Below are 24,820 nucleotides of genomic sequence, written 5' to 3' on the forward strand. Positions count from 1 at the left end.
CCTCACACCATTTCACCTTAAAAAAGATTTCATAGGAATGTTCTACCTTCAAATACAGGAGGAAACCTATACATACACACACACACACACATAATGAGTATATGTAAAATCTGTAATCCCTCTTATCTTTGAAATGATCTTTAACAGTTATTTCTAGTATTTTGTATATATATTCAATTTATTCTTTTCCTTCAAACCCGAACTCTAGTGTAAGTCACCAATTTTAACAAAAGTGATTTTGTTCCTCAATGGTATTAAGTTTGAAACCTCTGAGAATCTTGAGTACCAATTTTTCATATATCTAAAAAATTCAGTAATACACTTTTAATATAAAATAAAATAACAAGAGGAACTAAAAAGCCTCTTGATGAAAGTGAAAGAGGAGAGTGAAAAAGTTGGCCTAAAGCTCAACATTCAGAAAACGAAGATCATGGCATCTAGTTCCATCACTTCATGGCAAATAGATGGGGAAACAGTGGAAACAGTGTCAGACTTTATTTTGGGGGGCTCCAAAATCACTGCAGATGGTGACTGCAGCCATGAAATTAAAAGACACTCCTTGGAAGAAAAGTTATGACCAACCTAGACAGCATATTCAAAAGCAGAGACATTACTTTGCTGACTAAAGTCCGTCTAGTCAAGGCTATGGTTTTTCCAGTGGTCATGTATGGATGTGAGAGTTGGACTGTGAAGAAGGCTGAGCGCTGAAGAATTGATGCTTCTGAACTTTGGTGTTGGAGAAGACTCTTGAGAGTCCCTTGGACTGCAAGGAGATCCAACCAGTCCATTCTGAAGGAGATCAACCCTGGGATTTCTTTGGAAGGACAGATGTTGAAGCTGAAACTCCAGTACTTTGGCCACCTCATGCGAAGAGTTGATTCATTGGAAAGGACTCTGATGCTGGGAGGGATTGGGGGCAGGAGGAGAAGGGGACGACCCAGGATGAGATGGCTGGATGGCATCATGGACTCGATGGACGTGAATCTGAGTGAACTCCGCGAGTTGGTGATGGACAGGGAGGCCTGGTGTGCTGCGATTCATGGGGTCGCAAAGAGTCGGACACGACTGAGCGACTGAACTGAACTGAACTGAACAAGTGCTGAAATTATCAGTTCAACATGAATATGGGCATGTCTCAAAAACCTCCAGTTATCACTATGCACAGTGGTAACGATAAAAGACTGGTCAGTAAATGTACAAGGATACACTTGCTACACTGCTACTCAACACTGTACTTTAAATTTTACCAGAGCAATTAGAAAAGAAATAAAAATAACTCAGGCTAGAAAGGTAGAAGTAAAACTATATCTATTTGCAGATGAAGTGATCCTGTGTATAGAAACAATCCAAGATTCTACAAGAAAGCTATCGGTGCTAATAAACTGATCCAACAAAATTGCAAGGTATGAGAACAACACATAAGAATCTGCCACCAACAATGAACAAGTACAAAAGGAAATTAAGAAAGCAACTGCATTTCAAATAGCATCTAAAACAAAAAAATATCTGGGAATACATTTCACCAAGGAGTGGGAAGACTCTCCACTGAAAATTACAAAACCTTGCTGGAAGAAATTAGACCTAAATAAATGGAAAGGCATCTGGCATTAAGAGACAGAAAGACTTAGTAGTGTCAAGACACCAATACAGTCTAAAGCCATCTACACACTGAATGCAATCCCTATCAAAAATTCAACTTTTTTATAACAGAAATGGAAAAACTCAATCCTCACATTAATAATGAATTGCACCCCTGAATTGCCAAAATGATCCTGAAAGAGATCAAAGTAAGAGGACCAAAATTTCCTTTGTTCCAAAACATACTACCTAAAGGTACAGTAAGCAAAACAATTTAGTACTGACATACAAGACAGACAGTTCAGAGACAGACAGAGACTCATATGTACAAACCAATGAACAGAACTGAGCTCATATACAAACCTATCTATCTAGCAAAATGATTTTCAAAAAGGGTACTAGGCCATTTAATAGGGAAAGAACAGTCTCTTCAACAGATTGTGCTGTAATATCCAGATTTCTACACACAGAATAAACTGGACCTCTGTCTCACTCCATACACAAACAGTAACTCAAAATGGATCAACAGCTTAAATATAAGAACTAAATCATAAGAGCACATGAGGTCAATCTTTATGATGCTCAACTTGGCAATGGATTTATTTTTTTAACTATTTTGATCACTATTTCCAAACATTTGCCTCTATAAATTACTCTTTAATATACATGTATCCTGCAAGTATTCTTTTCCACAGTTAATTCTGTCTATAAAAAAATAATTTAAAAAAATAATTAAAAAATATAATTAAAATTGGAATTAATGAGTCAAATGACACTTATTTTTCAAACCGCTCAATAACAGTGTCACATACTTACAGTTTGTGTGACCCTAAGCAGCAATGGTTTCTTAAATATGAAACCAAAAGCACAGAAACCAAAGGGAAAAAAAAGTTGATTAATAATTTTATCAAAATTAAAAACTTCTGTGCATCAAAGGACATTATCAACAAGTAAAAAGACAACCTACAGAATGAGAGAAAATAACTGGAAAACACTTATCTGATAAGGACTTAATATCAAAAATATATTTGTAAATTCTTACAACAAAAAATAAATAAAATTCTTACAACAACAACAACAAATTCAAATTAAAAACTGGGAAAAGCACTTGGAATATATATTTTACCAAAGAAGATAAACAAGTGGTCAATACGCACATGAAAAGATCGTCAACATCATTAGTGTAGTGACTATATTTTGTTTTCTGTATTCTTGATGCTCTTGCATTTGAAGCCTTGATCTTAGAGAGACTGCCCCTCCCTGGGATAACTGATAGCAAACTACTCTTTCACAGGTACACATCTGATACAGAAATCAATCAATCCAGAGCTCACATACCTAAGCATCTTTCTTTATCAAATTCTCATACACCAAGCGAGTAATACTTTGGCCACCTCATGTGAAGAGTTGACTCACTGGAAAAGACTCTGATTCTGGGAGGGATTGGGGGCAGGAGAAGGGGACGACCGAGGATGAGATGGCTGCATGGCATCACTGACTCGATGGACGTGAGTCTGAGTGAACTCCGGCAGATAGTGATGGACAGGGAGGCCTGGCGTGCTGCGATTCACGGGGTTGCAAAGAGTCGGACACGACTGAGCAACTGAACTGAACTGAAGCAAATAATATTCCCTCTACCCAAATCACCCCAAAGAGTCTGACATCTAGAGACCACACCTACAAACCAAAGCTCCAATTATTGGTACCAGCCAGTACTAGACTGTTTGCTCTGTTCTGTCTTGCCTTCCTGTGAAAATCCCAACGTAGGCTCTGTCATGCTCTTCCCATCCCTTCCCTCTGCCAACTCTGACTACTGAGCAACTTTGGTCCATCCCCACATGGCCTGAATGTTGTATCACACTTCTGTTCCTAGGGATCTCTGAGCATAAACTTTCTTCATGACAATTCACATCTACATGTCTTATCATATCTGACAAAAATAAATTCTAGGTACAATTTTTAATAAGTTGTAACAAATACAAATCAAAACTACAATGAGATAATACTTCACACTCACTACGATGCCTATAATTTTTTTTACAAACACAGAAAATAACAAATTTTGGCAAGTATGTGGAGAAACTGGAATCCTTGTACATTGCCAATGGGAATGCAAAATGGTCTAGTCATTATGGAATACAGTTTGGTGGTTCCTGAAAAACACAGAATTACCCTATGAATCAGAAATTCCAGTCTCAGATATATACCCAAGAAAACTGAGGATGAGAACTCTTACAGATTCTTATATTCCCATATTCACTGTAGCATCAGTTTCAACCACCAAGAAGTAGAAAACAATTCAAGTGTTCATCAACAGAAATGAGCCAAATGTCATACACCCATATGGTGGCATATTATTCACCCCGCAAAACGTAACAAAGTTCCAAAACAGGCAACAACATGGATGAACCTTGAAGATGACATGCTAAGTGAAATCAGCCAGATACCAAAGACAAATTCTATATGTTCAATTTGTGTAAAATATCTAGACTAGACAAATTCATAGAGATACAGAATGAATGAGAAGCTATCAAGGGCTGAGAAAAGGAAAGAATGTGGAGTTGGTTGCTTACTGGTTATAGAGTTTCTGTTTGGGGTTATGAAAGAGTTGAAAATAACAGTGATAGCTGATCGACACTATGAATGTAATTTATGTCAGTGAATTGTATACTTAAAAGTGGTTAAAATGACAAATTTAATGTTATGTACATGTAACCACAATTTTGAAAATTTGGTCACATAATACACCAAAACTCATTAATTGTGCACTTTAAATGGGTGAGCTATATGACGAATCCTCAAACATGTATTTTAAACAAAAGGGAAAAAAAGACATGAATGAAATTCATTTTCTCTCTGGAAGGAAGTCTCACAAATGGTGAATATTGATGAAAACACAAACTGAGAAAAATGTTAAGACTTGAATGTCAAATTGATCCAATAGGCAACCTGGATATTGAAATGTGAACGTTCTTAAATTAAAATAAGAATTAATAACATGGGTGGAGTCTGATAATAAGTAATGAGGGGAAGTGAAATTAAGATAAAACAATTAGCAGTAACAGTCACTGATAAGAGAAAATTCTATAGCATCAAGTAAGTACTTTAATTTTAAAATCTTACTCTCAAAGTGTTGCTGTTTTTTCAGATGATCCAGCACACTGACTACAAGGGGTTATGAATATTCACTGAGAATATACAACTTTGTATACTTATTATGCTTCAACAAGTTTTGAAAAACTACCCAACATGTAACATTTTAACAAAAATTTAGGAGTGTCCACAATGCTGTTCTTAACTAATCAGATGCTCACGTTTCTTCTTCAGATCCAAATTATTAGTATGCATCAATAGTCCCCTCCCCACCTCAGATTTTCCTTTTCTTACTTGTAATATTTGTCCAACCTCTATAACTAAGTTCCCAAAGTTCCCAATCCACTTTTTAAGATTCCTGTATATAAGAGAACAGACTTTTCTCACTATACATTGAATACAAATCTGTTCATTTTTCACAAATCTGTTCATTTTTCACAGATCTCCTCACTGGTACCAATCTTCTTTTGTTTATAAAACTTTCGGAAAGATAAACACTGTCACCAGGAATCAATGTTTCCACAGCAGATACGTGGGCTGTGGTGAAAGCTCTACTCTTAAGAGTAGTCTTATTATACTCGCTGTTCTTTCATGTCTCTATCTCTACCAAACAATAGAAAATCATCATCTAAACAGATCACACATATTTTTTTTTATAAACCACTTTTAAAATTACCTTTGATCTTTTGTTTGGTGTATATGCTTTTGCATTGCTAAATATCAAACGAATGTCTTTGCAAAATTCCAAAGGGCTGTCATAGTTTCCCGCTTCTAAAGTTTCCCTTACTGTTCCAAAATCCATTGGAGTATCTATAATGTCTCGGTAATCCTAGATTTTAAAAACAATAGTTAGTTCAAAGATTCAATTCCTGTTTTTAGAATTGTAAAAGTGCATCAAATCTCTAAAACATTCAAAATGACAGAAGAGAAAAAGGTTATAAGATCTTAAAAATCATTAATAACTTTTAAAAAGACATTCAAACACAGACAAGAAATGTAACAAAATTATATATTTGGAATCAGGATATGAAACTTTTTATTTCCTTCTGTATACTCTACTATATAATTTCTAAGCTTCCTACAGCAAATTTGTGCTTTCTATCTTTCAAAAAGGTAATTTTTTACTTCCCTGTTAGAAAGTGGAGAGTAACACTTAAAAAAAAAATTCTTTATTTGGATGAGCCAGGTCTTAGTTGCAGCATGCTGGATCTAGTTCCCTGACCAGGGATTGAACCCAGGCCCCCAGCATTGGGAACAGGGAGTATTAGTCACTGCACCACCAGGGAGGTCCCAAAGAGAGACACTTTTAACCAATTCATAGTTTTCCCAGGGTTGGGCCTACTAACCCTCCGATAATGAGGGGTAACATTGGTAACTAAGTCTTACCCAAAGTACAAGGTACAATTTCTTGAATTCTATTAATTCAAGAAACTGTAAAACAACTCTTCCACTGCTGACTTAGTGGTAAGAGACAAAGTTAACCTTAAGCCTACACATCTCACTTTTTGGTTGCTGGGTTGCCAGGGGCGGGCGGTGCTGGTTGTTATTCTTTTTTTTGTGGCTATGCCTTGAGGCTTGTGAGATCTCTCTCAGTATCCCAACCACAGACTAACCTGGGCCACAGCAGTGAAAGCCTGGAATTGTAAGCATTAGACCACCAGGGAATTCTAGACATCTTAGTTTTTCATTTAAACACCTCTACCCTAATCTCTACACCAATAAGAAAAGCATTAAACATTCAAATGATGACAACTTACTGGATATTCAACCAAATCAACAGGTTGTCTAAATGGTTCAGAATCTTCACATTGAAAAATTAAGTTCACTAGTTCCTTACACTGTTTCTTCCAGTTGTTTTCAACATAATTGGTTGTTTTGATGCTCCTTTTTTTCCAATCATGAACCTGAAAATATTTACAATATTAAAAGCTTTCTCAGCCTTGGAAAAGCTGCACTATAGTATGGTATGGTATGGTACAGTAATGGTAAAAATCTAACTGAACTATTGTCTTCTGTATTATGTCAAAATATGTCATTATATGATTTTCTATCTACTTAGGAAAAAGTCTACTTTAAAAGAAAAAAAACCAATAATGTCGTATCTGTTACTCCAAAAGCACATTTTCATTCTACCACTTATCTCCTAAGTTTAAGAAATGTTTTCACAGAATATGACAGAATAGTAGGCAGAATAATATCTACATCTTGGTCTCAAAAACCTGTGGCCAAAGGGACTCCACAGATATGATTAAAGGAGTGGATTTCGAGATAGGGAGGTGGTCCTGGATTATCAGGGTGGGCCCAGTGTAATCACAAGGATCTTTATACAAGGGAGGTAGAATGGTCAGAGGCATACTGGGAGATGCTATGTTGCTGACTTGGAAGATGAAAGAAGGGGGGACACAAGACTCCAGAAGCCGGAAAATGCAAGGAAATTACTTCTACGCCAGCTTCCAGAAAGGAACACAGCTATGCTGACACCCTGACTTCCAAGTCCAGTGAGACCCATGCCAAACTTCTAATCTACAGAACTACAAGCTATTTTTATTGCTTAGGCCACTAGATTTGTAATTTGCTACAGCAATCGTAACAAACACTAAACAGATAACTAAATCCTGAAGTCTGTTTAAAAATGAAATTATATGAAAATGACAATAACTCAAGTCTTAACTTTTCAATGTTATTTGAGGCACCATATTACGAACACTGATGTGACAGAAAGCATAAATTTAAGCAGCATTCAAATGAAATTTAAAATAAGTTAACATTATTAAGCATTTTCAATTTATAACCTTTACTTTTAATTAACATGTTACATTAGAACTTTTTAAGAACTGTTGATGACACAACTTTAACGTTTCCAAAACTTATTTCTCACTTTATTCTCCCCTACTCCTCCAACAAATTCTCATTTTGTAAAAGGTCCAGTCACCAAATCCTAGTTTTTCCATTAAAAGGTCTCATCTTCTTCCCTTCCCCTCTGTTCCTAGCCAGCACTATCCTTTTTTTTCAAATGGCCACATGGCACGGTGGCTTGTGGCATCTTGGTTCTCTCACCACAGATCGAATCCGAGCCCTCAGCAGTGAAAGCAGAGTCCTAACCACTGGACCACCATGGAATTCCCAGCCAGAACTATTCTTGACTAGGTTTCCCAACTTTTACTTAAGATTCTTGCAATGAACTCCTAACTTTAATATATTTAGTACCTATTCTCTTATCCTTCTAAATCTACCGTTTGGACTACGAAAGTGACTCTACTATAAATTTAAATGAAATCCTTGGTTTTTAATATCATCATAATCTGCTCCCAATATAAAGGCTAGATACAACCACTTGGCTTGCTCCAAAATTCAGCCCCTACACTAGCCAGGCCAGTGTTCTCAGTACCCACCAACATGCCATATTTTCCTACTTTCTTAAACCCTATACTATTTGAATTTCCTCTTCTTACTCTCTCATGCTGAGAACACACTGCAAATCCCAACTCTTCCACTAACCCTACCTAGCCATCCACCTTCCAGTGATTTCTCCCATTTCTCTTATAATATTCAATATCAGTATCAATATCCCTTTTCAAAGACAACACCTAAAATCTTACATTGATATTAAATCAGAGAATAAGTCAACAACTAAGGTTAATCACACAGATTAACTTACTCTCCTTCTTCCAGAAGATGTTTTAGGAAGATCACTATCATCCTAGGAATAAAAATCAGAGCACTTTAAGTGGTAAGATTATCATTAGACAAGCAATAATCGTTAACATACAGCATATCAAAGACTTTTAAGTTCTACAAGGGTTATAACTTGATAACAGAACCTCAAAAGACAGACTATCACATGATTTTCATGGCACTCAGTTCAAGAAACCGACCCTTATTCTTAATAATCCTTTACATTCCGTAATATAAATATGCACTAATTCCAAAATATGGCTATAACAAGTTGCTCTGTGCACGTCCACAGAGGACGTGCACAGGATAAAACTCAGAAACAGTCTCCCACAGATGCTTACATTATGTAAGCTACACGTTTTATCGCCTAAATCATGTATTAATCATATATTAGCATACTCATTTATATTCCAACATTAAATTGGCAGGGGAATCAGTGAACCACGATAATAGTTTGCGTGGAAACTGACACCACAGAGAATCCCTCCTCCAACTACATACAACAACCTGATTTTGTATGAAGTGAAATTACACAATACCATGGATATCTGCTTTGTACTTACACTTCAACACCATCTTGAGTGAAGGACTTTAGGGTACTTAAAACAGAGTAATGTTTACTGATTTTTAATTACAATTAAATCCAACTCTCAGATACTGACTTTCTTTTTTGGCTGCACTATGTGGTTTGCAGGATCTGAACCCAATCAGGGACTGAACCCAGGCCACGGCAGTAAAAGTGCACAGTCCAACCACTGCACTGCCAGGAAATTTGCTCAAATACTGATTTTACCAAAAATATTTCCAAGGTACTTCTTATATTACATCTTTCTCTACCAAAACTTTGGAAAGAGAACATGTTCCAAACCTAAGTTACTTCCCTAGACATTACTTGGTTTATTTAGTATCAATTATTGTCTATTACCTCATTGACCACCTAGATAATTTTAAACTGTAGTTTTATCAAGTGCCCTATTTTCATAGTTCACTGAACTACTGCAAGAATCGATATGGGTAACCAATGTTTTCTACTTCACTCTTCATTCTAAGTCATCATTTGAAATAAACAAAAGCCATTATAAAATTCACAAACTTCATACCAAATCTTCGGCATTTTGTTCATCATTTTCAGAAGTGTTAGAAAGTTCTGAGATATTTATACAGTCTTGATTCCTAAAAGACAATTTTTTACTTTAATAGTATGCAAATATAGTTATTTCAGAATATTTAAACTACTTTAAGATACAGATCCCCAACTATGCAAACAGCTCCCCAACGATGCACACCAAATTAAAAGCAGTAGAATATCAGGTTTTCAATCTATCCTCTGTGGAAACAATTAATCGTACTAGAATACTGAAAGTAATTTTTTTCAATTAAGTATGTATGGAAATTAAGCTGGTAATCCAGAAGTATTCTAAGTATGGCCTCAACTGGATGAATTCACAGATGAGTTTTTCTAAGTTATCACCACTGGTAATATTTGTACAGTGAGTATCAGGAAAATGGCTGATTTGAGATAAACGAGAATAGAAACAAAAAAGGAAGTAGAAACTGAAGCAAATTACATCTTGACCTCACTGTAAACACAGCAGAAGGAAGAATGTTAAAGCAGGAAATTCTAGAAATGATGGGGATGAAAATGGACATGTGGTCTCCCTGAGCAGAAAAGAATTTGGGGAAAAAGGGAACAAGCTTGAGTCCTCCAGACAATGGACAGATTCAGCCCAGAAGGTTCATGTGAAACAGACTAGAATCATTTATTCACCAGTTTGGAGCCAGATGTTTAAAATCATGTCAGAATTTAAAAATTATCTTCTCTAATTTATAATTCTTTCAAATAATTTTTATAACTGTGGGGGAAAGGCATATAAGATCATACAACAAAATCATATGACATTTTAAAGGAAAGAGGCTGAGTAATATGTCCAACATCATCCAGAAAGTTGACTAGAACAGCATAGGTTGGGACTTGGATCTCAATTTGGAGGTCAATTTTCATCCTACTATTTGAAACTGATTTCCAAATGCCAGAAAGTGTGGACTATTCATACATACACTTTCACAGGATACAATCCAAAACAGATTAAAACTCAATCTGATTGTGAGAAAATATCAGACGACCCAAATTAAACTACATGCTACACCTGACCTGCCTCTTGAGAAATCTGTATGCAGGTCAGGAAGAAACAGTTAGAACTGGACATGGAACAACAGACTGGTTCCAAATAGGAAAAGGAGTACGTCAAGGCTGTATATTGTCACCCTGCTTATTTAACTTATATGCAGAGTACATCATGAGAAACACTGGGCTGGAGGAAGCACAAACTGGAATCAAGATGGCCGGGAGAAATATCAATAACCTCAGATATGCAGATGACACCACCCTTATGGCAGAAAATGAAGAAGAACTAAAGAGCATCAAGACGCATCAAGAAGCATCAAGAAGAGAGTGAAAAAGTTGGCTTAAAGCTCAACATTCAGAAAACGAAGATCATGGCATCCAGTCCCATCACTTCACGAGAAATAGATGGGGAAATAGTGGAAACAGTGTCAGACTTTATTTTGGGGGGGTTCAAAATCACTACAGGTGGTGAGTGCAGCCATGAAATTAAAGACGCTTACTCCTTGGAAGGAAAGTTATGACCAACCTAGACAGCATATTAAAAAGCAGAGATGGTACTTTGCCAACAATGGTCCGTCTAGTCAAGGCTATGGTTTTTCCAGTGGTCATGTATGGATGTGAGAGTTGGACTATAAAGAAAGCTGAGCGCCGAAGAACTGATGCTTTTGAACTGTGGTGTTGGAGAAGACTCTTGAGAGTCCCTTGGACTGCAAGGAGATCCAACCAGTCCATCCTAAAGGAGATCAGTCCTGGATGTTCACTGGAAGGACTGATGTTGAAGCTGAAACTCCAATACTTTGGCCACCTCATGCAAAGAGCTGACTCATTTGAAAAGACCCTGATACTGGGAAAGATTGAGGGCAGGAGGAGAAGGGGAAGACAGAGGATGAGACGGTTCGATGGCATCACCAACTCGATGGACATGGGTTTGGGTAGACTCCGGGAGTTGGTGATGCCTGCAGTTCATGGGGTTGCAAAGAGTTGGACATGACTGAGCAGCTGAACTGAACTGAACTAAATAAGGGTAAAACATTCATTAAAAAATGATGCGGAGGGAGGACGGAGGGGGGTTCAGGATGGGGAACACATGTATACCTGTGGCGGATTCATGTTGATGTATGGCAAAACCAATACAATATTGTAAAGTAATTAACCTCCAATTAAAATAAATAAATTTATATTTTAAAAAATGATGCCATAATTAAAGAAAGAAAAGACTAGATTAAAGGAGACTAAGAAAGAAGACTAGATTAAAGGAGACTATGAAAACCAAAGAGCGAATGCAGTGGGAATTCTGGATTGGGTCCTGTACCAGAAAAAGACACTGATGTAAAAACTGATGAAATCCAGATAAATTCTGTACTTTAGTCAATAGTATTATACCAAGGATAATTTCTTAACACTTCATAAGGACACTACAGCTGTGTAAGATGTCAACCTAAGGGGAAAACAGGGCAACTTTCTATGAAAGTGAAGTTGCTCAGTCGTGTCCGACTCTATGCGACCCCATGGACTGTAGCCTACCAGGCTCCTCCCTCCATGGGATTCTCCAGGCAAGAGTACTGGAGTGGGTTGCCATTTCCTTCTCCAGGGGATCTTCCCGACCCAGGGATCGAACCCTGGTCTCTTGCATTCCAGGCAGACACTTTAACCTCTGAGAAAAATTTTAAAGAAACAGAAAAAATTTGACTGTTCAACTTCTTATTCCTTTACCTAAATTATAACCACAAAAAGAGAAATTTAAAGAAATGTCCTTTAATGTAACACATTAAAATGCAACAAATTAAAAACACAATATACAAAGTAACTTTTCCACAACATCTATAACATGAGGTCACTTACTTGATAAATTTTAAAAGCTGGTCTGTTATCTTCTTAGCTGATCTTGCAATTACACTCTCAGGTTCATTAAATGTTCTGGCATTGTGTTCTATATATCTGACTTCCCAAACTAATGCAGATAGCCTCCTTCAAAGTAAAAAACAAGGAAGTTAGGGTTTAAAAAATGAAAATACAGAAACCAAGTTAAAAAATCCTGCATGTTAAGCCAGAATGATACGTAAAATAATGCTGTCAACTTCATCACAGTCATAGCAATTATATTAGAAGCTGAACTGCAGAGAATACATTTAAGGACTGAAAATCTTAACAGATCACTTAATCACATCCAGAAAACCAAAAAAGCAACTCTTCCTTTTCACACTGCCTTTAGGCATGTTTGAAGTTATAGACTCAATGAACAAAATGTGTTAAATACCATCAATCCTAAGAAACTCAATCTGACTACAGACTGACAAAGTAGTTTCTGACTAAACCCACGTTTACAACACTACCGAGGTAAATTAACACCAACAATACGAACTCAAGAAGTCAATATTTTGTGAAGATAATTTTCCCAAAGTTGCTGAATCACACAGAATAAAATACCATAACCTGCTTCAAAAAAAATCATTGAGAATGGGAAATTTTATAGTTTTCAGCACTCTAAAAGCCAGAGGCAAAAAGTTGATGATTCCAGGAAATTAATTTTCAAAGGTCAAAGTCCAACTATAAACTCAGTTCAGTTGCTCAGTCATGTCTGACTCTGTGACTCCATGTACTGTAGCACGCCAGGCTTCCCTGTCCATCACCAACTCCCGGAGCTTGCTCAAACTCGTGTCCATCGAGTCGGTGATGCCATCAAACCATCTCATCCTCTTTCGTCCCCTTCTCCTCCTGTCTTCAATCTTTCCCAGCATCAGGGTCTTTTCCAAGGAGTCAGTTCTTCACATCAGGTGGCCAAAGGATTGGAGTTTCAGCTTCAACATCAGTCCCTCCAATGAATATTTCAGACTGATTTCCTTTAGGATTGACTGGTTTGATCTCCTTGCATTCCAAGGAACTCTCAAGAGTGTTCTCCAACACCACAGTTCAAACGCATCAAGTCTTCAACGCTCAGCTTTCTTTATGGTCCAACTCTCACATCCACACATAATTACTGGAAAAACCATACTTTTGACTGGTATGGTTTGTCAGCGAAGTAATGAATGTCTCTGCTCTCAATATGCTGTCTAGGTTGGTCACAGCTTTTCTTCCAAGGAGCAGGTATCCTTTAATTTCATGGCTGAAGTCACTATCTCCAGTGATTTGGAGCTCAAAAAAAATTGTTAACTAAAATTTTATATTTAAATGGAGCAGCTTTTGTAAGAAAAATAGAATACTAAAGACTAAGGAATGAAATGTGTTCCTTTTCCTTGTCCAGGTTCTATCCATACCTACCCATAGGCATCTAACCCTGCCTTATACACAGAGCCAAGAAATGACTATAATGAAAGAAGAGAATGAAATGGAAAATAATGTTGATCAGTCCCCACTCCAGCACTGTCACTGTCAGCCACTACTACTCTTTTCAGTCTAACTGGTCTGGCCCAAATTACCTTTAAAGTAAGTTTCTACTCACCTGTAAAATCGATTCACAAGTCTCATTCGAATGGTGTACAGATCAGTTGGGTAAGCCACTACAGTACAATACTTCGGGTATGTACACAGATCAACTGGACCTGCAAAAGCTGCTGCGATATCTGTAACATCGGAAGGAAGAATCTTCATCTAAATTCATGACCTCTATGGGATATTTCTCGACAAATCATTCATAAAACAGAGCTACAATCAACACTGCAGGCTTACCCCAAAAGTAACAAATGCAAATTGTAATAAAAGAACACAATCACATTACTGTTTTAAAATACCTCTATGGAAAAGAAATCGTGAAAATCAACTTTTTCACCGTAAAAAACTTACCAAGATTCAAAAGTTGATCTATACCACTAATAATTCGTTCACATTCTTCATCTCTTGATTTCTGACCCCATTCACCATCTTGAGGTTTGTAGAGTAATTTCTCTAGCTCATCTGAAGTGACAGAAATACTAGCGCCTAATTCTTCAGGTGGATCAACTATGATTTCATCAAAAAAAAAAAAAGAAAAGAAAAAAATCAAACCAGAAACCAAATATACACTATATTTTAAAGCTGCCCAAGTTCATAAACAGGATACTAACCAAAGGAAAAAGAAGCTACTTTGTAGTGGACAAACCTGGCCGACTCCACCTAAATCAAATGATTAAAAGTTAATATTCCCAGTAATAGGACAAAATGCCATCAGATGCCTCCTACGGGATGTACTGGGAAAGCCACAACATTACTTCTTTGACACTCCTGCCAAACATGCACACTCCAGAATTAATCACAGGGGATATCAGACAAACCCAAACTAAGGGATATTCTACAAAGTGGCCAGTGCTCTTCAAAGGCATCATGGCTGTGAAAGATAATGGGAAAATTTAGGGATCACAGACAAAAGGAAACGGAGAAGACATGGCAATGAAACCCAAGCTGTGAAAAGACATCAGGATTATGGTAAAAACCTGGAAAAGGCCGGGAGGATTAGAATTGTTACAAGGGTATTTCCTGATTTTGATGACTGCACTACACTTATGGAAGATGCTAACAATCAAGAAAGCTGGGCATTCAGAAATTCTTCATACTTTCCATTGTCAATTTTTACTGTACTTTTTAAACATTTCATTTTGAAATAATTTCCAGCTCAAGAATATTACAAAACAGCCTTTTAAAAGAGCGTGTGCATTTAAAAAAAAAAAAAAACAAGAGGCAATGTAAATATTCAGAGAATGGTTTCTTAAAAATTATTTTAAAAGGAGAAAAACATCAACAAGCCTGGAGACAAATGTATCACTCTAACAATCTGATAGGTAAAACAATTTTTTATTATTACTTAATGCACATTTCCAAGACTGATAATGCAAATGAGCTTTTCTTCATACACCTCCAAATTTATCTTTCTGTCTATTCATGTTGTTTGACAACTCTTCCAAAGGCTTCTTGGCCTCATGAACATGTAAAATCTTTCTATGTGAGTGCTTTCACTAATTTGGCATTGTTTACAAAGAAGTATCTATAACTGGCTGTTAAAAACACATGCTGATGCCAGACAGCTTAGAATCCTAACTCCTATCCTTTTCAGAGCTGTACAACTCAGAACCAGGTACTGGAGACTCTCTTGAGTCTGCATTCCTTCACCTTTAAAATTAATAACAGAGCATCACCTCAGAGAAAGATTAAATGAATTGATACACATGAAGTTCTTAGCAACAGAGTGAGACCTCAAAAAGGGTTTATTTTATCTAAAGGGTTTATCAAAAAGGGTTTATCTATATAGGTATTATACAATGCAAAATTTCATTTCACATTGCTAACTATTATTTGTTAAGATACTAAGCTCAAAAGAAAATTTAAGAAGTCACTGGTGACTTTCAAGACTTGTAGTTATTTTTTCAAAGTTTTCTGGAAAAACTCCTAATTTTCAAAGTAAAGCAAGACAATAGTTGATGGAGATATGTCAGTGAATAAAACATGAAGGAAAAGGGCTTGGCCCCTAAGGCAGACACAAGAACACCACACAGAGCAAAAGTTTCACGTGTCAATAAGTGGAGGTAGAAGGACAAAAGTTTTTGCGTGTATTTATGTTCAATCAACACTAATATAGAAGAAAGGCCTGATAGAGGAGAGATGGAGACAAGAGATATACAGGGCACCCCTTCAAAAAGTTTAACAGGAGTGAAGTTAATTAATTCAGTAGCTAAAATGTTCAAGAAAATGTAATGAGAGTTGTTTTAAGGTGAAAGACACACATTCAAACTTGAATGGAGATGGGAAAGTTTCATTGTTGGAGGCAATGAACTCAGTGTCAATACCAGGTCTGAGAGGAGCTCAAAGCAGGGGACAGCAAGCACTGCAGAAGAGGCTGCTGTTGGAACAGAAACTTACCTCTGACAGAAAAGGAACAGACAAACCATAGTAAGACAAGCAAGCTGACATAATGCAAGAAACAGACAAAAGTCAAATTAGGCTTTTTTTTAAACAGGGTACTAAAATAAGGATGAGGAAAAGGAAACGCAGGGTTCATGAACAAGGTCAAGAAGAGATAAATACATAGTTACTTGAGAAATGATAGCTGGTAACTAAGATACAGTCATAAAACAGGCTGGAAACAGGATAAGAAATAAGGAGCCAGGATACACATAATTTTGTTCACTTATTTTACTAAAGCTCACAGTTCGCATAATGTTAACGTTTCTCAAAGACAACAAATGCACTCTATGTACATGAATAAGATAAAAATACTGAACACATACTTTCATCATTTAAAAACTACATACCATTGTCAGGTATTGGTTCCATATCCCATGGGCTAAGTTTTTCAATTTCAGTATTGTCCCACCTGTTGAAGACCAAAAAAGTTTGGTTACTCTTTCACAAAGACAATTTCTGGCTGATAACTAGGTATTCACTATTAGAGTACAGAAACGATAGAAAATGCAAAAATTAACCTCACTGTAGCAATGGAAATTTAAGTATTAACAGTGAGTGTTCTTTAGGATACAGTATAATGCATGCATGCATCCTAAGTGGCTTCAGTTGTGCCCGACTCTGAGTGACCCTATGGACAGCAGCCCACCAGGCTCCTCCAACCACAGGATTTTCCAGGCAAGAATATTGGAGCGGGCTGCCATTTCGTTCTCCATATAAGGAAGTATAAAAATGTATGGCAGCTTCAAAAACAGAACCAAAAATCCTGTGTGGTTTACCCAGGGTGAGTGAAGAAAGACAGTGTGAAAGCCTTGAATGCCATGCTTCAGCATGTGGACTTTGTTTCCACAGCCAATGGAAAGACAGCAAAGACTTTTTCTGAACAAGGGAAATGGAGTATTGTGTGCTCCTGAACAGTGAAATGATCCTGCAACACTGGGCTGAGGAAATACTCAGTCACTCAATCATGTCCGACTCTTTGCAACCCCACAGACTGTAGTCTGCCAGGCTCCACTATCCATGGGGATTCTCCAGGCAACAATACTGGAGCAGATGCCATGACCTTCTCCATGCGGTCTTCCCAACCTAGGGATCAAACCCACATCTCCTATGTCTCCTGCACTGGCAGGTGGATTTTTTTACACTGAGTCAGAGCTACACAAAAGGCCCCTGGGAAGCAAGGAGAACCCGTACCAATGAAGGCACTAGCAACAGAGGCATGCTAGAAAGACTCTACAAATGTGAGACTGACATAATAACAAATTCAATGGTGTTATTTTTATTAACCTGAAACACAGCAGTGATTTGTATCACAACCTGTCACAGTGAACAAATGTTGAGAGGACTATTTTCATTGGCATACAGACCTCACAATGTAACACTGGAAATGACTATCAGGGTACTGTGGCTGATATGGCTCTTGACGTAGCACCGTTCCAAACCACCAAGCATCATCAATGATGGAACGGAACCTGTCACCTGTAAGAGACAACCAAATCTGAGATATCAATTTGCTAATAACATGAACAATTTTAATTTATACAACACCTATGACACAGATAAATCAAATAATATTTTTAATCTTAAAATTAGTCATTCCTCTTGTAGAGAATCAAGGTTAAACATTTTTTTAAATGGGCATCTTATTGAAACAGAATGAGAGCTTATAATTTACACATTATGGGGGTTGAAAAACAGGAACAGCTAGGAACTATCAAGTTCTTTGGGACTTGGCTGTACAATGTTAACTTCCATATATTCCAGTTGTCTGGTTTTGTTGTTTTTGGTGCCTAGATGTTCTTCTTCAAGAAAACTTTCATCTCCTCAGTCCCCAAAATAACCCTGATTACCTGAGTGGACATTACCATTAAACTAGGCTACCAAGAGAAGTCATATTATCTGATAAGATTTCATTTCAAATAGAGACTCAGGGAATTTATCTAATATTTACCTATTTGTATCGCCTGTAGAAAAAGGTAACAGAAATTAGAAAAATTAATGAGGTCAAAGCATCATTTATGAATGTGTACATGAGCTGACACAGTGGAGGTAGAACAGAGTATTTCACTGAAACTGATAAATGGAGAATGAGCTCTTCTAGGTGCCTGAAGTCAATACATGAGTTCCCCAGAGAGCAGTGCATACTGAACAGCAATGCATGCAAAACCGTGAAACAGCTATGGCAGGTGCTGGCCTAATGAGAGTCATCAATACATCCTGAGGAGATTAGTGACCACAGAAGTCTAAGCCAGCCAGCCCACTGGCCTGCTTTAAACGGTCACCACAAAAACAACACTCAAATCACACTCAAATACCCACACTAGAAGTTAGTGCCTACATTTAAATGATTTTATTTGTCTACCTATATAATTCATGGCTATAAAATATCAATTTTATACAAATTTTTAATTTTTTAAAGGAATAGTTTTCTCAAGTCAATCTATTTAAGTCTAGGTTGATATAGTATCAAAGGCAAAATACTCTGGTATACCATAACACTATCAGTGTAACATCTGCATCATTTTTCAACTTTCTGATTATTTCATATCAGAGGTAATTTTTTGGATTATACCAGTGTCACATAATAGATGGAGATAATGCAGTGTAGACCAGTCTGAAAGGAAATAAAAGGTCTACTCTAGCCTATAATCAAGGAGTAAGAAATCATTCTTCTGAAATGTCACATATCATACTAATCCCTAAGCAAAATATACTTAGCAGTCACTTATATTTCTTTCCAGAATTTACATTTTTCCATCCTCCATAATAAGCAGCAGCACAATGAAAAATTCATATCAATGAGAGATTAATTTTTCAGGGTATACATAAAATCCAATAAGAACAGACTTACAAGACTGCCAATTCCTCTGTCTTGCTTCATCATAAAACTGACGCAAGACAAGAAAGTCAATAACATCTGGCATGTCATGGTATCTAAACAAAAATAAAAGACTGTTATATTTCCTTCATAGCAGGTTATAGTCCAGAACAACAGTGTCCAAAGAAAATACAACGGGGCCCATATTTGTAGTTTTTAATTTTCAACTAGCCTTATTAAAGTAAAAAGAAACCAGTGAAATTAATTTTAAGTGTATTTCATTTAACCCAATATATCCTAAATACTGTTTTACCAAATAATACAAAATAATGAAATATTTTACATTCTCCAAGCCTTCAAAATCCAGTGTGTAAACTTACATCACACTCAATTCAAATTAGCAACAGTTCAAGTTCCCAACAGCCACATCTGGCTGACAGCTACCATACTGGATGGCACAGGTTTAGAAAATTATTCTAACATTTTCTGAAAAACAAATGTAGATGCCATCTCCACTACAGGCCAGAATTCTCCACACATTTAAGTGGCATGGAAAATGCAATCAACACACTCCCGCCTAGTGGCCACTGCAGACCCAGGATTTTTACTTCTATGGGTCCCCTCTATCAGAACTGCAGCTCACAGCTGTGCTGCACCCTGCAGCTGAATGGAAAGGACATGCTAACCAGGCAGGAGGGAAAATCTAAATTTAACTAACTCCATTTTTAAAATATGTACCTAATAGAGAAAGATTTGTCCATAAGTTTTCCAGTTGCAGGATCTATAAATGCTAGTTTGAGGCAACAAAGTGTAGGGGGTCCAACCTCATATCGTATTCCAACTATTTTGACCAATTCTTGATCCTGTAACAGATATTTTAAAAACAATATATGGTTAAAATAAAGCAATTCCTCAAGATGATAATTCTCCACATATTCCCAAATTAAGTCAGCTCACAATTCAGGATTTCAAACCAGACAAGGGATTTATCATTAATTACAGTCATTTTTTGCTATATCTTCACATCTTTTTGAAGGTGTATTTAAACATTTTCTAATGTAAGCAATATGCTAGCTTTAGAAAAAACACACCAAAAGTATAAGGAGGAGGACACAAATCATCCATCAGCTCAGTATCTAAAGACAATCACTGTATACCCATTGGAACTTCCTTCTGACTTTCTTCTCTTTCTAGAGGCACATTTTCATTTACATAATTTTGTATTATGCAAATCAAAATATGTAAGCATTTGGCTTACTATTCAAAAATTTGATATTAAATTTCAACCTGATACACTGCCATAAATACTTGTTTATATGAAGATCTACTGTGTGTTGTGAGCTGCTCCAGGCAGTTGGGGTAAGTAAGACAGGCAACAGGAGAGGTTCCTATTGTGAGAGAGCATCCTACTCATTAATGAGCCTTCTCCCAATATCTGCTTCCTTAATGCTAACAGCATGAGATCATTCATCCACTTATTCACTGCACAAAATGTTATAATATGCCAAACAAAGTGCTAAAAGTTCAGTTGATTCTCATTATCTGCAATATTCTTATTATTCTACAGGGCCACTTAAAACAGGGAATCAGTGACTTCACAGTGAAAACTGAACCACTGCTCCTGAAGCAAAAACAAGCTCAGGTTGATACAAGTCATAACATTTCAGTCACCTAATTAATATAGTATCTTGTGTAATGTGAATCTCGGTGTTAAAAAACCTCCTTTAATATATGTGCTGAGTCATTAACACTGGACTCACAGCCAACAGCACTATGACTCATGTCTCAGTGAAGCTACTCTAACACAGACCTTCTACCTAAGGTACATCATCACTTTCTTGTGCTTAGTTACACAAGACAGTACTTGAACACTATGTTTGGGGACCATTTTAAACAGCATGTCACCAACAAAAAAGCACAAAAACGTGAAAAAAATTTAATGTGGCGATGAATAAAATGAAAAGAACACTTATTTACAACATGAGAGCTCAAAAGAAGCTCATCTTGTTCAACCTCAGCTAAGAAACATGTTAGGCAGGCAAATCAAATTTTTTGCCAAGCTATGCATGTCTGCAAATGACTAGAAAGCATCTTGAATATTGATTCTGGTGTTACAAATAGTATACAGTGAATAGGCAAGTTGCAAATAAAAATTCACGAAAAATGAGAATCAACTGTCCTCAGGTACATAGTAATAAGTAAAAGAGATATACATCTCAAGGTATCTTAAAGCCAACTGCACAGAAGCAGAGTTTTTTCACCTTCCACAGTTAATGAAAGTATTTAAAAATACGAAGTATAACAAATAAAAATTACCTATAATACTATTCTACATTTAATCACGACTGACATTTTTATTTATTTTGGTTGACCCCATGTCTTTAAAATTTTTTTGTAACTAAAACTGTAATTTCACATCCCATTTTTCCTCTTACTAGTGAAAATGTAACATTCATTTAACAAATACTTTACAACTTTCAGTTACATAGTGGGCTCTACATAGTAGCCAAATATAGAAACACATCATGATTTGGTTCCTTCAGTATTGTGGGATATTTGGATTTTTTACTAATTTTTGGCTTTTATAAACAGTGATATGGAATTACCTTGCTCATAAATTTGTATGCACTTTTGGTTCTTTCCTAAATTGCCAAAAGTAAAATCACTGATTTTAAAGGTGTAAATATTTTCAGTTTTAATTCTAATTACCAAGATACCTTCTAGGGAGCCTGGACTTGTTTCTTGCACCTTTCTCACCAAGTTGAATAACTATTTGCTGCTACTTGTTAGAACATGATATTTTTCTTTAAATGTTAAAAATATGTATACAAAGTACAGAGAAGCTAAAGTTTTTCCTATACTTTATTATGCATGTCATTGAAACTTTTTTACCGATTTTTTTGTTTGTTTGCTTTTTGGAGACTTGCACTTCTTCTGAAAATCTGTCCTGGGTACAAGCATTTTAAGATTAATGGTAATATAGTCAAGATGCCTTCCAGCAGTATAGAGTGTCCACCAAAAAGCATGTCTTCTGACTAGACCTTAATGCTTAGCAGGTTAACAGCAAAAATGTTTTTAAGGTGGAAATTAATGGAAAGATAGTAATATGGTATGCCTCCAGAGTGTTTCTTAAATGGATTTACAAATAACTACATATGTTATGTGCTAAATGTTTAAGACTTCATAATGCCATCATCTTACCCTAAGATCCATTTTTCTCCATGGCTCCTTGTTAGGATTCAGTTCATAAATGTTATTTCTTCTGACAGCCTCAATATAAGCTTCATGACCCTGTCGAAAATATATTACCTACAAAAGGGAAACAGACATTTAAAAATAAAAACCTAAGAGTAATTTAATTTTATGATACATATCCATATTTTTAAACTCTGTAACTCTTACCTCATCACCCATTTGAGGAACAAAAGGAGATTTTCGAAGTGTGGTGTCAGTTATCCAAACTGGAGGATGAAATTCATATAAATGTTCCACGTCTGCAAGCTCTGCCTGAGTCATCCTCTGCAAATTCTGCCAAGGGGAAGAGTACAAAGTTTAATAAGATAGAAAGTGGCAGCATGTACTGTTTAATTGAAAACAAAAGACTTTGGCTGACTTTTATAAGCATGTCACCTAATGATTAGTTTCTAACAGCATATATACTTGGTTCATACATACACAGGAACATTATCAGTTGTATAAGCATTGTAGATCTACCAAGCACTTTTCTCCTGAATTTCTAACAGATTCTTCACAGCACTCACATTACATCCTATGAAATGGGGCTAATTTCAAACTAAACACTCTTCAACAACCCTCTTCAACACACTAAGACTACTTTGCCAAGACTCCACAGTGAATTCTACCACAGACTAATTATCTCAGGCAGTCTCCTCTGGATTTGAGGTTTTGAGACTGGTAATTTCACATATGATTTCACTTACATGTGCAATTTAAAAGATGACACAAATGCACTTTTATAGAACAGAAACAGATTCACACAGGCAGATAACAGACTTGTGGCTGTCAAGGGGAAGGGAGGGATGGGATGGGAGTCTGGGGTTAGTGGAGGCAAGGTATTATGTATAGGATGAATAAACAACAGGTCTATTGTAGAGCACAGAGGACTATATTCAATACTCTGTGATAAACCATAACGGAAGGAAAGTTTTTTTAAAAAGAGACTGGTAATTTTAAAACAGAACCACAAATTCTGCTACTCTTCCTCTCCTCTTTAACAGGTGGAGCCCAAGTCTCCTCCACTGGAGTGTGGGCTCCAACTCCTTTTAACAAAGAGAAAAAAGCATAAGTAACAAATGGGCAACTTCTAAGCCTAGGTCATAAAAGGTTTAGCCCTTGTTTAATTTTTGTTCCACTTGCTTTGGGGACAATCTGCTACCAAGGTAAGAAGACACTCAAGCAGCCCTATGGAGAGACCCATGTGGTGAGGAACTGAGGCCACCAGCCAACTACTCCATGAAAAGCTTCAAAGATCCACCTCTAATCAAGACTTCACAACACTGTGACCCACGCCAATATGATGACTGCAACCTCATGAGTCAAAAATCAGCTAATCAGTTTCCAAATTCCTGATTCATTAAAACATGAAATAATACATGTTTGTTGTTTTTAAGTTCCAAGATGATCTGTTATATAGCAAAAGATAACTAATACAAAGACATAGCATCTTTAAATATTCAATAGGAGCACATGCACTATACGTATTAACGAGGTACAGGGATGTTACAATTAGGAGAAAAGGAGTAAGATGGAACATGTCAAATGAAAATGGGAAACATGACAATAGCAGACAAAACAAGAAGGCCCTTAAAATGCCTTGAAGTATATTTCTGGCGTTGAAATTGACAGGAGAAAATAAGAGTTATGGTGGGGTTCTGAACAAAACAGATCTTTCCCTCTGAAGTTACAGATTCAAAAAGGTGTTAAGTGCCAAGTTCAATTCAGAGCAGATTAGATAGTTTTAATAATAAAGAAGCTTTTCCAAAAGTAAGTTTGTATTTTACATTTGACTCCTGATGATACAACATTATCAATCAAAATAATAACAACGAAGGCTCCAAATTCCCAAAGACAATTTCTAAATATGGACAGAAACTATGAAAGTGTAGATAGATGTTATTTTTAAGGGTATACTTTTCGTACCTCTTTTTTAGGCTTATTTTCTTTCTTTCTCTTTCGTCTCCTTTTTGGAGGAGATAAATTCTCAGCAGACATTTCATCCTCTGAACTGCTGCAAAATCGAGTAATTCGTCGTCGAGATGATGTTCGTAAAGGAGGCTGCAGGTGGATGCCTGCGTCGGCTGTCCAATCAGAATACCTAGAGGAAGAATCACTGGAAAAGGAAAAGTTGTAAGTTGTATGGAACCAGAATCTAAGCCTGAATAGCAAATTAATCCTACAACCTTAAGAGAGATGGAGACAACAAGGAGGAAAGAAAAGATCCTAGGAAGATTCAACTACTCTCACTATCAGCAAATACTGACGTGACCAAAGATCATGAGAAGAGAAAAATCTTCACTGACACTGGAAATTAGAAAAGGATGTAAGCCTGAGTAAATGTTTCTAAGTATAATTTGGATGAGAACTCACGGAAGACAACATCAAGAGCCAACAAATAATTTCCCCTTCCAAAAATGAAGTGTAGT

General features: G+C 36.5%; 1 protein-coding gene across 2 annotated transcripts in view; it reads right to left on the reverse strand.

Moving 5' to 3' along the window:
• The window catches only part of BRWD1 (bromodomain and WD repeat domain containing 1), a 123,636-nt gene that overhangs the window by 24,247 nt on the left and 74,569 nt on the right, over nucleotides 1-24,820 (reverse strand). For both annotated transcript variants that reach the window (XM_069565506.1, XM_069565516.1), the window contains exons 23-36: nucleotides 24,318-24,507; nucleotides 22,560-22,685; nucleotides 22,359-22,466; nucleotides 19,896-20,020; nucleotides 19,191-19,273; nucleotides 17,707-17,818; nucleotides 16,690-16,751; nucleotides 14,252-14,407; nucleotides 13,911-14,031; nucleotides 12,314-12,439; nucleotides 9,447-9,519; nucleotides 8,330-8,371; nucleotides 6,429-6,575; nucleotides 5,348-5,500 (exon numbers count right to left, since the gene is read on the reverse strand). In XM_069565506.1, coding sequence (XP_069421607.1) covers nucleotides 5,348-5,500; nucleotides 6,429-6,575; nucleotides 8,330-8,371; nucleotides 9,447-9,519; nucleotides 12,314-12,439; nucleotides 13,911-14,031; nucleotides 14,252-14,407; nucleotides 16,690-16,751; nucleotides 17,707-17,818; nucleotides 19,191-19,273; nucleotides 19,896-20,020; nucleotides 22,359-22,466; nucleotides 22,560-22,685; nucleotides 24,318-24,507 — 1,624 coding nt within the window. The remainder of the gene's footprint in view (nucleotides 1-5,347; nucleotides 5,501-6,428; nucleotides 6,576-8,329; nucleotides 8,372-9,446; nucleotides 9,520-12,313; nucleotides 12,440-13,910; nucleotides 14,032-14,251; nucleotides 14,408-16,689; nucleotides 16,752-17,706; nucleotides 17,819-19,190; nucleotides 19,274-19,895; nucleotides 20,021-22,358; nucleotides 22,467-22,559; nucleotides 22,686-24,317; nucleotides 24,508-24,820) is intronic.

This window comes from Ovis canadensis, chromosome 1 (assembly GCF_042477335.2).
Source record: "Ovis canadensis isolate MfBH-ARS-UI-01 breed Bighorn chromosome 1, ARS-UI_OviCan_v2, whole genome shotgun sequence".
Taxonomy (NCBI): domain Eukaryota; kingdom Metazoa; phylum Chordata; class Mammalia; order Artiodactyla; family Bovidae; genus Ovis; species Ovis canadensis.